General features: G+C 47.5%; 1 protein-coding gene across 1 annotated transcript; it reads left to right on the top strand.

The window, feature by feature from the left end:
- The first annotated feature begins 7,910 nt into the window (after window positions 1–7,910).
- Window positions 7,911–10,903, top strand: ODF1 (outer dense fiber of sperm tails 1). The gene is made up of 2 exons (XM_061447529.1): window positions 7,911–8,292; window positions 10,463–10,903. Exons 1-2 carry the CDS (start codon window positions 8,060–8,062, stop codon window positions 10,845–10,847), a joined length of 618 nt encoding a protein of 205 aa, XP_061303513.1. The 5' UTR covers window positions 7,911–8,059; the 3' UTR covers window positions 10,848–10,903.
- The last annotated feature ends 1,196 nt before the right edge of the window (window positions 10,904–12,099 follow it).

Raw genomic sequence — 12,099 nt, 5'->3', positions numbered from 1 at the left:
AGCAAACCTGACCCCTGCTCATCACCACAACATCCATGTGCATAGGGAACTACCTCTTCCAAAACAGCAGCCCTCACAGAGCCTAGGAGTTGCAGAGCATCTCAGCATCTCATGCTCTGCCTGATGCATGTGGGCCATTCAGGGATCAATGTTTCTAAAATCGGGTGTGATCATTATGCTTCATTAAAGTACAGGTTTATTTTTAAACTCCCCAGTAACACAAGAAGCTGCTGTCTGACCCTGTCTCACACGCTAACAGTGCAGCCTAAGAATCCTGGAATCATAGAATCATAGAATAGAAGGAGGGAAAGAACTGAAATGTTGCACGATGGCATATGGAGGGATTTAGAATTCATCTAAAATGAAGATGATGAGAACAATGGTTTTGTCTGGTCTTTGATCCCTTTCACAAATACAACCCCTGGATGTGGTTAGATGGGTCTCCTGCAGTGAGCTGGGGTTTTTGTAGTTGCCACTGACTGGAAGTCAGTTCGATTTGTGCATTTTCCCAGTCTGTTTTATAATGAAATCAAATTACTGTTCCCACATCATCAGAGATACTTTACAAGTTTCCTGGGAGAGGACATAAAGCGCCAATGCCAACTTCTTTTTCCTCTCAAAGAGGATGTTTTTGAGTTTTCATTCTTAAACCATTTAACTTGATAATTACCCACAGAGGACGGAAACCAATTCAAACAGCTCTTGGGTAACAGCACTTCACAGAGACATCCTGCACTCCATGTGCAGCTGCAGGTCAGTGACATGTTTACCTGTGCTACCAGTGCTGCTCTGAAGCTCCAGCCCTTTTTGGAAAGAGACGCTGTGACTTCATGTAGCCTGGAGGAGACTACAACTGGCTTCTGTTGGGGTTGATTCAGTTCTTGTATCCAGGAGTTCCCCAGATTGGAAGCCAGCCCTGGGAAAGGTTAAAAAAAATAGAATGAAATGAAAATCCATTAACTGACGAACTTTGTATTTCATAATACTTAAATGGTGAAAGCGTCTCTCGTAGAGTGGCATGTCAGGACGTACCTGATGCCTACAGGTATTTCCAGGTAGAGGTTCAGATCCCTGTGACCATCCCTAAACCAGCTTTTCTTTATGCTTACCACTGTCGGTAGCACTGCAGAAACAAAGTACCAGAAGCTTTTCAGTTTTAACCATCTGATTATCCAAATCAGCTTTGAGGATACTGTAGATAAAACCTCTAAGGCCCTGAGATAGACTCCCTGGAGAAAGTAAGGCTGACCCAGCTGCTGTTTCACCACTGCAAAAGGTGGCCCATGCTTAGTGTCAGGAGGCTGGACCTGTACAGCTGCACAGCTCATCTTTCTGGGTCATTGCAGTTGCTATACACTGCCAAGGAGATCCTCATTGCAAACAAGAACTGCTCATCCTTCTTTAAACAAGGAAGAAAAGCTTGAGAAAAGCAAGGCAAAGTTAGGGTTGAGGTTTTCTTGTCATCACCAGAGCCCATGCCTTTTTCCATCCATGCAGAGTGAAGCTGTCACAGAAGTGATGGGAGGTTGGTGGTGAGAACTGACTGCCAGAGAAAGACATAGAGTCGTAGACATCGTTACTAGTCTGGAGTGTCCAGCCCGTGTTGGTGACTGGTACAGATTTAGTTGGTAACTCATTTCTTGTTAAAACTGACAGATTTTTTTCTTTCCTAGCAGAACAGATGCAAGTGGAAATACACAGAATTATCAAGCACTTTAAATAATTTTATTCTTGATATGAATCCCATAAAATATCAGAACGCCAGTTTCTAAACAAAGGACCTAAATAAGCTTGGTTTTGATATTCTTACCATGTTACAATTTGGAATAAAAAGAGATTTGAAATAATCAGCTTTCCCAAGAAAACGTGACTTCTGAGACTCACATAGCTCTATTCATCCTTGTGTAATCCTCAGGGACCCCAGTGATCCCTTCTGACAGGCAGGTCTCCTCCTGTGCTCAGAGGTGCTGCCTGCCATACAGGGAATTCTCATTCACATCTTGTCAGATGCTCAGGGTTGTCTTTCAGGGCAGCAACACCATCTTTTGGGGAAGTACTTTCTTAAGCATACTGGATATGCAGAGGTGCACTGGCATTTGAGTAACCTGGGCACAACTCTGACAAGGGGCTAGACATTACCTTCACCCTGCAGAGGAGAAAACAAAAGGTGGCCTTGGCACATACAGGCTATTTTCTGTGGAAGTGAACACGGATGTTGGAGAAATGAGGGGAATTCTCATGAAGAGTTCTCTCTTACATTGCACTAGCACATTGATTCCTACTCCTGCAGCAACACTGAGTTTCGTTTGTAGAGGGCTGTCCTGAACAGAAGCAGATGTCAGACTATTGACTAACAACATAAGGTGCAGTTTTTCAAAGCAAACAACATTTTGTTCTTTATTTACATTCAGGTAGACAAGACCTAAAAGGGAAGAGCAAGACCCAGCAAATGCTCTACATACTAAACTGCACAGGCACCAATGGCTCTTGGCACTTGTTTTCAGTGGGAGTTTGCACCCCCGGGGCGAGCTGTGCACTGCCAGTTGATGCCCACCTGCCCATTCACCAGGGAGCTGGAAAGCACAGATAGCACACTGCCTTCAGCTGCCCCACAATTTACATCTCTTTTGGGCACCAGACTGGCCGTTTGCTGAGCTATTTGAACTAAATGGGAGCAGTAGGAATACAGTAATGTTGACTGAAAACAGAAACTGAGGTGAGGGGATTTTCAGAGCAGCTTTAGGGCCTGAAGACTACTGCAGTCCTCCTGTTCATGCTACAGAAATGTGGTGTGGGCATCTGGAAATTACTCTGGTTGTGACATTTATTCATTTAGGTGTAAAAAAGCATGGCCTAGCTCTCAGATCTTTGCTGCTGTGTGCCAGTGGGAGAACAGAAGTGGAAAAGAGCCTGGGATGATGTGGGAAGCATTATTTGAAAGTAAGACACCTTAGGACAGCACTAGGAAAAAAGGAAAACTCCTTTAAAGCTGACTAAGCATCAGTGTCGGAGCAGCAGAGTGAGAAGTGTATCAGTGTAAAATATTCAACAAATCATTTAAATTTGAATTGAAGGAATTCAATCGCTCCATTATGAGTTTCAAGTGGAGAAAGAATTCCTTGAGGAAAGATGTAATAAGCAGTTACTGATATAACATGATCTTTTTTTCCCATGAAGGTTAAAGAGTATTAAATCTGTTGGTAAAACCGAGAGGATATCAAAGGATATCCTTTACATAAATAAAGGTTATCCTTTACATAAATAAAGGATATCATTTACATAAATAGTGTGTTGGGAATCCAGAAATCCCATCCCCAGGAGCTCATTCTACAGGTTTGTATGAGAAGCCAATGTCACTCTGAAGAGCAGGAGGCTGAGCTGGAGCCTGACACCCTGGGTCTTTTCCAAGCCTTTCAGAAATGCTTGGCTGGACACATGGGTGAACAGTTACATGGCTAGTTACTTCTGTTCCATATGGAAATTAGGAGAGGGGAAAATGACCATTACTAGCCATTTGAGCACATGGTTACCTGATTTCAGCTGCAGGGTTCTGTATGCTGTATGCATTCACAGTTAAGCAATCTCTGGCTTTCTGTACGAGGGTTAGTCCAGTCTGGGCTTAAAGCGATATCCTTACAGCGTGCTTAAGAATGTGGTTGGGGTGTTAAGAGATCCTGGCTGATATCTGTAAATCAGGATGTCAGACACTGTGGAAACCTGCTAGGTCTGAAAACACATTGAGCAAACTCTGTTTGAATTGATAAGTACTTGCTGTACTTGATCTGTTCTTGCTCAAAAGAGGCCAAGAGAGGCTTTGAAATAACTGGTTTATTCAGGCATCATATTTGGAAGGGCAATGAAGGCAGCAGTGCTTCCAGTCCTTAGGGGTTATATTTTGGGTTTGACTGGTTTAGGGTTGGGTTTTTTTTTTGCAAGTTTCATGTCATTTGGAGAATCCTAAACTCCATCTCCATAGACTCCCCTGACTCTGAGTGGGGAGGTTCCTGGCTCCACAGTGAGGACAGGGGAAGGCAGTCACACCTGGCAGTGGTCTGAAGGACATCTTCCAGTTTCCATCCCTGTACTCTGCTTTCACATTTTGAAAGAAAGGTTCTTGGCTTCACGGGTGTCAGGAAGATCTTGACAGCCAGGGGTGCTAAAGGGCTCAGAAACAATGCGCCAAAGAACCTCCGCGGTGTTTGACTTAGCTGTGTTGGGATATTTTTGCCTTTAAGATCATCGTGGGAGTGAGCTGAAGACAATCTGTGAGACTGACAATGGCCAGATCAGAGATGGGTGCTGTGGTCTCTTCAGTCCTTCATCATCCTCCTCCTCACACTGGGTTAGATCTAACCGTGAAGGCTCCCTGGGAGTGCAGCAGACTCAAAGCTGGAGAATGTCCTATTCCACTGATAAGAAAAGACAATTTCAAAACAGTATTTACAAGTTAGGCTTGATAGGGAACTCATTTCCTTGACAGCCCCAAATGTTTCATTGCCAGATCTTAGCAGAAGTCACTTTGACTTTACTGGGCAGGAGCCTGAATAAGCTGAAGCCTGCATCATACCAGAGCGCTTTTACCCTTGTAATTCCTCATGTTGCAGCTGCATCCACGTATCAGCAAGTTGTGGCAATGTGCACACTGTATTTACAGCCATGGGTGACTTGCGGTGAAGGAGAACTGCTAAAAGACCTTCTTTGCTAGAGGGATTATTGGGACTACCCCACCAGCAGCTGGAGTAACACACTGCTTGGCAGAAGTCCCTCCTTTCCCTATGGAAATGGAGCTGAATTAATTCTTGAAATGACAGCACACCTTCAAGGTGGAGCTGACCTGTGCTCCAAGCAATTCCCATTCTTCCACGTACCTTCTCAGCCATGTTTGTTGCCCCTTTCAAGTGGGGCCAGCTAGGCTGACCCATGTAAACATGGGTACCACTTCCCCATGCCTGAGAAGTCACTAGCTCAGCAGTGATGTTGGCCAAGTCACCTGCACATGGTTGGTTACTTTGCCATTACTCATCCATGCCCAGAAGGGCAGGCAAGCTCTCCCACAGCTCACAGGAAATAATTATAGAGCAGCTCACCTTCCTGCAGCACAAAGCTCTTCCTGATACGTCCCAGAGGCACCAGCAGCATTACTCGTGGTGTGTGATGCTTTCCAGCATGATTGTCATGCCTGGCTCAGCCATCAGCCTGCTCCCATCTGGGGCTGGTCAAGCCCAGGACAATACATCAGTGCTGGGGAGCTGAGGAGGAAGGGGAAGAGTGGACATGGCTCTGGCTAAGGGAAGCAGCCCATTAAGAAATGGCACATTAGCTTGCCTCCGAAGTGAGCAGCTTCTGTAAATTGGATGGCTCTTCATGAGTCAGGAGCCCAGCCCTTTTGTTCCAGAGCTGTGTGTCTTCAGAAGTGGCTGGAGAAGGAGCAGGCATTTTGGAGAAGCTGTTTCACACTGTGGCCCCACTTCCCATTTACTTGGCTGGCTCCTGTGCCACCTCTGCAGCTCACCAGCTGGAGAAAGGGAGTGAAAGGGGAAGGCTGGTGATCTCTCATTCCAGCTTTGCTCAAGTGATGTCTTCTTAACGGCTCCACCTGCACTGCTCTTTTTTTCCTAACCTGGGGATGCCTTGAGTCTTCCTCGTTGCCCTGCAGGAGCAGATGCAGGTTTCTGGCGGAGACCCAGTAGCCTCAGAAAGTCTCTTTACCTGTTTATAGTGATGCCTTAAGACACAGTGCCTGTCTTCAGGAGGTTGACCTCACAGCCTTGGCAGACAGAGAGCTTGTGTGTTGTCCATGGCTGGTGGTATGTCGTGGTGGCACGCAGCTGCTCACCCCAGCACAACGGTGGACTGGAAGAAACTGGGGAGTAGGACCTTCATCCTTCACCTGCCTCTAGCCCTGCTTTGTGGGAAGAGGTGAAACGCCCTTGCCCGATGGAGTCTGTGGCCACCATCTCTCTCACAAGGCACCATACAGGCTCTTTTTGTTTGGGTATTTAGCACAGCAAACACCTCAGTGACTGGAGTGGCCCACAGCCCATTGTCATCTTGGAGGCTCATGGAAAACCCTGTGAGCTGATGCCCACTAACAGCAAGCCTGGTGCATGGGCCCAACAGGCTTTTGGGGGCTGTGGGAATTTGACTGAGCACTGAGTTGTTTAAGATGTCCTCAGCTGCCTCACCAGTCACCTACTGCCGCTGAGGCTGCAGAAGATGCCAACTGCGCCACAATCTTTTCAGAAAGAAGCAAGGCCGTGAGGGAAGGCTGGGAGATAAGGCAGAGAGGAGGTAGAGGGAGGCAAGGCCTATATTCTGGATGGTTTAGAGTGTTTAGCCAAAAAGTTTGGCTAAAGTCAGTTTAGGGGTACCTCTCCCCAGCCTATTGAGATATCAAGCCTGGCCTCAGAAGGACTTGCTAGCATCTCCTTTCATCACAGAATCCCACACCATTGGCTTGGCATCTGTAAGGGAAAACACGCTCCATGCAATCTGTTACTGTTGTGGTATCACCATCAAATCGCACATTTCCGCTCAAAAGGGTTGTTGGTGACAAACTTTATCATTAGATAAAAACACACCCGTGGGCACCTCTGCCTGCAGCCTCCCTGCTCTCCTGCCGGGTGCATGGTGAATCCTCAACGCCCCTTATTTCCTGCACCAGGGAGGTTTAACTTGAAATTGTTTTCAAGCTGCTGCTTTTCCTGCAGAAGCCTGCTGTTGGTCTGTACCCCAGGACTCTGACAGGATGACCTAGCCCAATGCTTGGTTCAAGTGGTCTGCTCCAGGCAAAGTGACCATTCAATTAACCAACTAGGCAAAGAAACTAACTTTCTAAGGTGTCGTGAAGTAAAAGTGCCTTCATTATAATACTAAAACTCACACCCGCAGGTCAAAAAGACCCCCGGGGTGAAGTCCCCTCCTCTAAGCATAGTGATTAGAAGGAATACCACAGCAAATATAATTCTATGTAGATTACAACCAATCATTGTAACGGGCAGTGTACCAACGTGTAATTTTGTGTACAAAAGTAATGGGAAAGCCAGTACTGGGTGTGCATGATGTGTGGAGAAGTCCAACCAAGCACCCAGGTCTGAATAAACAGCGTGTGGATGGTTTACTGCACACCGGGCAAGAAGACACTTCTTGGACCACACTGTGAGCAACTCACCTTTCCCTGGCACTCACTGGGGGAGCTGCTGGTGCTCCCGGGGGTGCCAGCACCCCACAGACCATCCCAGTGCTTCTGATTGCCTTTGCCTAACACCATGGCAGGCCATGCTGCGTGCCAGCAAAACACACGTAGGCTTCATGTGTCCAACACCTTGTGCAAAGCACTTGCACATAGGGGAAAGCCATAAAGAGCAATTGCCGCTTTCTTTAATTTATAACTTTTATTTGAGGCTGTGGTAAACAGCAGCAAAAGCAGAGGGGAGGGGAAGGCTGCAGGGGGATGTGCTTTTTCAGCAGGTTGGCAGCAGCCTGCTGCTGGGCGTGCATTTATTTCCCTTCTCCCAGGGCATTGGTGGTCAGGACCTGGGAATGGGAATCCCCACAAGTTTAAAGAGGAGACTGAGGTTAAAAGCCTGAGTGGAGACCTGGGCTGTATTCATGGTGGTTTCTGTCTGGAGTGGAAATGGGCAGCTTGCATTCCCTCTGCACTGCTGTGCCAGGGCAGGAGAGGGGAACAGCGTGGACAGCCATGCTGAAGCAGCATTGTGCGTGAAACCTCACCCAAGTCACACTCCCTATGGCCCATGGCTCCACTGCCTGGCCGTTGCACACACATCCCTGCCATGCCTCAAGCTCCCCTGGTCCATGGTGGGACCTGCAGCAGGAGGAAGGTGCAGTTGTGCATGGAGCTGGGCTGCGCTTCCCATGGCAACTGTGGAGCTGTGGTACGTCGGCGCTCCCACGATGTCACAAGGAGCCTGGTGGAAGGCTGCAGGAGCACTGCCAGCGCTGCTCATACACTCACCTCCGACACAGTTCGAGGCAATTTTTCCCCTTGGCAAGTGCAGGCTGCCACGGCCACAGCCCCAATGCACTTTGCAGCACGATGTCGTGGCACGATCGCCTTTTGGAAGAAGCCAGGCAAGATCTGAGGCAGGTGGAGAGAGAGATGCAGAGCAAGATGAGGCTGATGGACCTGCACCTGCGGCAGCTTCGCGAGGATCTGCCTACGTGCTGCCCGCACCATGTGCGGCCCTGCTGCTCGCACCAGCCTGATGCCTGCCCCTGGGAGAGAAGGGTCATCACCGCGAGGATGGATGTGGAGCGGGAGCTCAAGAGGTAACCAGGATTGCCCTGCTTTCAGCAGGCACCTGCACCCTTTAAGATAGGATGAAGGGAGGCTTGGAGTCAGAACCAGGAGCAGAGGTGTAAACAGATAAGCAGGACAGGAGAGAAATAGCCACCTTTGGAGAAGTTAGTTGAAAGGGGAATGGGAATGCATGGTCAGGCAGCCTGAGAGGAGCCACGCAGGCAGCACCTATGTCAAAAATTATTTGGACCATGGTGCTGTGGTATCAGCCATCTCACAAACTGCACCTGAAGTAAGGTACACAGCAAGATCCAAAGCTGTTCAGCTGTGGAACAAAGTCTGTCTTCAACATAAAATCAGTTTAAATCTGGTAAAACATAATCTTCATAATTAGCCAAAATGTGGCTGCATGTGGGGTGCAGCACACCACAGACATGTCCATATTTTCCCATCTCATACAGTAGGAAGAATAAGTGTCAGGACTTCTGCATCTCCCTTTTGACCACTGGTGTGATGATTTTGTTCTGTTAATGGAGTTCAAGATTGACTCTAGTAGAGATAAAATCCAAAGGTAGCCCTACAGGAGTTGTTGAAGGATGAAATATTTGGGTGAAGGCACTACCAAGCATTGAGAGACCTCGAGGATTAAGAAGTCCCTTGGTCATCCATCATTCAGCAGTGGGAGTCTCTTGATGCATTGGCATTTTCTCCCCAGACTCAAGCCTCTGAGTTCACTTACATTGCACCTGGAGATGATGAGACCTTCATCTTGGCAATTGAAAGTGTGACATTTTTGTTACTCATGGTGCAGCAGGTACCATCTCACAGTCTGCCATGTGTGTTAGAGGGAAGCTAGAGGGAAAATGGAAAAAGCCTGACTTCTGGGTTAATTTTACTCTGACTTCAGCAAAACTGAAAGTTGCTGTGGGGTCAGCTTAAACTTACTCAGTAGCTGCAGCCCACTTGCTACTCTGTCAAGTAGCAGATTCCAAATCCCAGGTGTTACAGCACTGTGTCCAGGTTTTCACCTGGGCATTGGGTACCAGAACTGGGCAGGTGAAGCATCCCCCTGCAGAATCATTGCACACCAAAATCCCAATAAAGAAGTAGAAAGTCAGTCTGAATGGAACCTGGGGGTGTCTCAGAATGGGCCATGGGATGCTGGGGCGTGCTCTCCCTGAGTGCCAGGCTCCCCCCAGCCCTGCCACACTTGGGACAACTTGCTGGTTTGAACGTAAATCCACACCACTGCCATCTGAAACCACACTACAGCAGGATTTCAGCCCATCACGCTGGGGAATTCAGCTATCCCTGCTCCCAAAAACTGCTGGGAAGCTCCAGTTCTCCTCAGCACATTTATTCTCCTCTGACCAGCAATGTAAAAAAAGACAAAAGGAACAGGTGAAGGAGCCAGCTCTCAGAGAGCACAGAAAACACATCCCAAAATCACCACACCACGTTGAATCACTGCAGGCTTTAAGCAGGATTGCTGAAATGGGTGTACCTGGCTAATGAACTACTCGTCAGGGATTTCTCACCTTAGTGGTCATGGTTCCCTCATTGCTTGCCCCATTTCCTCTTCCATTACATCCATTATCTTTTTAATTTGTTGCCTTGGGTTCAGTTTAGCTATTGTATCTGAGGCAACCCTTCCATTGCCTACTTTACAAATGGTTTCAATAACAGCCAGCCCTCTGGTTGAGCAGAATCACTGTTTGACGATACTGGAAACCATTTTAATGGCTCAGTGAGCCTCCAGCCCAGCTCTGCAGGATCATTTGGGTTTGGTTTTTTTTTTGCCAATGTGTCTCCTATCCACTGATCACTTTAAACAAAACTCCTCATTAGAAAATGTGATCTATTGTAACTGTTCAAAATGTAGGACAAGGTGTAGGATGGACACACACAGCTTTGTGGTGGTATGTACGTGTGAAAGAGGAGAGCTGGCTTCTCTGTATTAGGTGAAAGAGCTTTTCAGCTTCTCAATTGCCCCATCCCAAGAGAGGACACTACAGTACTCCTGACTGCTGTGGCATGCAGGTGAGAGCGACTTCTGATGGTGCAGACACCACCCCATGTGCTGTGCATCAGCATGAATAGGGATCCAGTAGTTTGCTGTTTATTTCTCTTGTCCTGAAGTTGGTCCACACATTCCTCTGTGAGTTGGACTGAAAGGCTGTCCTCTTGTTTTTATTCCAGCATACAAAGAAGACTTAACAAGATGGTACATTCTGCCCATGATCACAGACTTTTGGCTTTGGTAGACATGAAGGGTTTTGACCCCAAGGAAGTCTCTGTAACAGTGAAAGACAGGAAGGTGAAGGTGGTAGCAGAGCACGAGGAGGAGTTCAGCACCTCAAGAGGGAAGGAGTATAACTACAGAAACATCTCTCAGGAAATCACCCTGCCATCGGGTGTGAGTGAGGATGAGGTGACCTACTCATTGTGCCCCAACAACGTTCTGAAGATCGAAGCAGTAAGGTGTTGTCCTTGTCTTCCGAGCACCACCACAGCAGGGAGCAACACCCAGGCACAGTCATTCCTCTGCCACATCTCTCCATCAGCTTTAGGCCTGTTCCCTTAATCATGCACCAGCAGCTCCCTGGGCCTCTTCCTAAATAAAAGGCAGAACTCTGAGCAGATGTGTGTGTAAGCCTCATCTTGAAGGGCTTTGGTGGGCAAAAAATGAGTTCCAGCAAGAAGATGCAAAGATGGCTTTGGGCATACTTTGCAGTCATTTGCTGGGTACCAAAGGCATGGCTGGAGGTAGCGTGGTTCAGGGCAGGTGTTGCTGTTACATACGACCTCATGGATTACAAAGGCTGAAAGGCACCCTTTACCCTCAGTCACATTTCTCTCAATCCCACCACTTCCTTTTGAGCTGTAGGATATCTCTAGGGAGAAAACACTAATAATAAACACCTTGAGGGGAGGAGCCTCCTCCCCCAAAACAAGCTGTGCTGTTTGTTCCCTCAGTTTGGTTCTTGCAAAGGCTGCCCAGCAGGGAAGAGCCATGGATGAAGGACAGAGAGCTTCTCCTTAAAAGATGGTGGGACTAAAGCAGGGCACTTACCAGCTGAGGAGGGGATGACTAAAGCATTTCCTGCTGTAGGAATTGATAGCTCCAAGTTAATATAAAAACATTTCTCATGTTGGAAGAGGGGGAGAATTGTCAGTGTAATTTCTTCAAGGTAAGATTAATGAAAAATTCAAAGTCTGAAGTGAGACCTCACATAGCTGCAGCCCCTGCTCTCCCTGAGCACAGGGAGCAACAGGATCAGTGGGATGGAGGTGATGACAGGGGATTGCATTTGCTGCTCTGGCCTCAGTTCCAGTACTCACCACCCTCATCATAAAAAAATTCTTTATTGCATCCAATCTAAATCTACCCTCTTGCAGCTTAAAACCCCTTGTTCTTGGTAAAAAGTCTCTCTCCATCTTTCTTACAAGCCTCCTTTATATACCTATGCCACAAGTAGCCTGGTTCTGCTGATGCTGGTTGAGGATGTTTAGAAATAAGCCACACCTCAACTAGGAGCCTGTAAGGGAGCCTTCTGTGAGAGCAGCTTCAGGGATAGGGACTGGGGATGCTACAGACCCTCAGCAAAGACCATCTTACAAAGCAACCCATCAAGTAATAAAACTGATGCCCCTTTCGGATGAAGTCTTTGCACTTAGTAACTATTTCTACAGAAGCTGTCAAAGTGTGCAGAAGAGAAGCAGATTTCAACACCTCCCATCTACCCCTGACTTCAGGCTTGCAGAATATGTCAAGTCCCTCAGCAATCGAAGGGCTGGCTATGACTGCTCCTATCCTTATTGCTCATCCTTTAACA

Source organism: Pezoporus flaviventris, unplaced genomic scaffold, assembly GCF_033815535.1.
Source record: "Pezoporus flaviventris isolate CSIRO_AGI_PZ_B2104156 unplaced genomic scaffold, CSIRO_AGI_Pfla_v1 ptg000007l, whole genome shotgun sequence".
Classification (NCBI taxonomy): Eukaryota; Metazoa; Chordata; class Aves; order Psittaciformes; family Psittacidae; genus Pezoporus; species Pezoporus flaviventris.
This window is presented reverse-complemented; position numbering and strand designations above follow the sequence as displayed.

Coding starts and splice junctions, on each gene's coding strand:
- ODF1 (XM_061447529.1), top strand. CDS start 8,060: ATGTCGTGGCACGATCGCCTTTTGGAAGAAGCCAGGCAAGATCTGAGG. Junction 8,293..10,462: donor GTGGAGCGGGAGCTCAAGAG/GTAACCAGGATT, acceptor TTTTTATTCCAG/CATACAAAGAAGACTTAACA.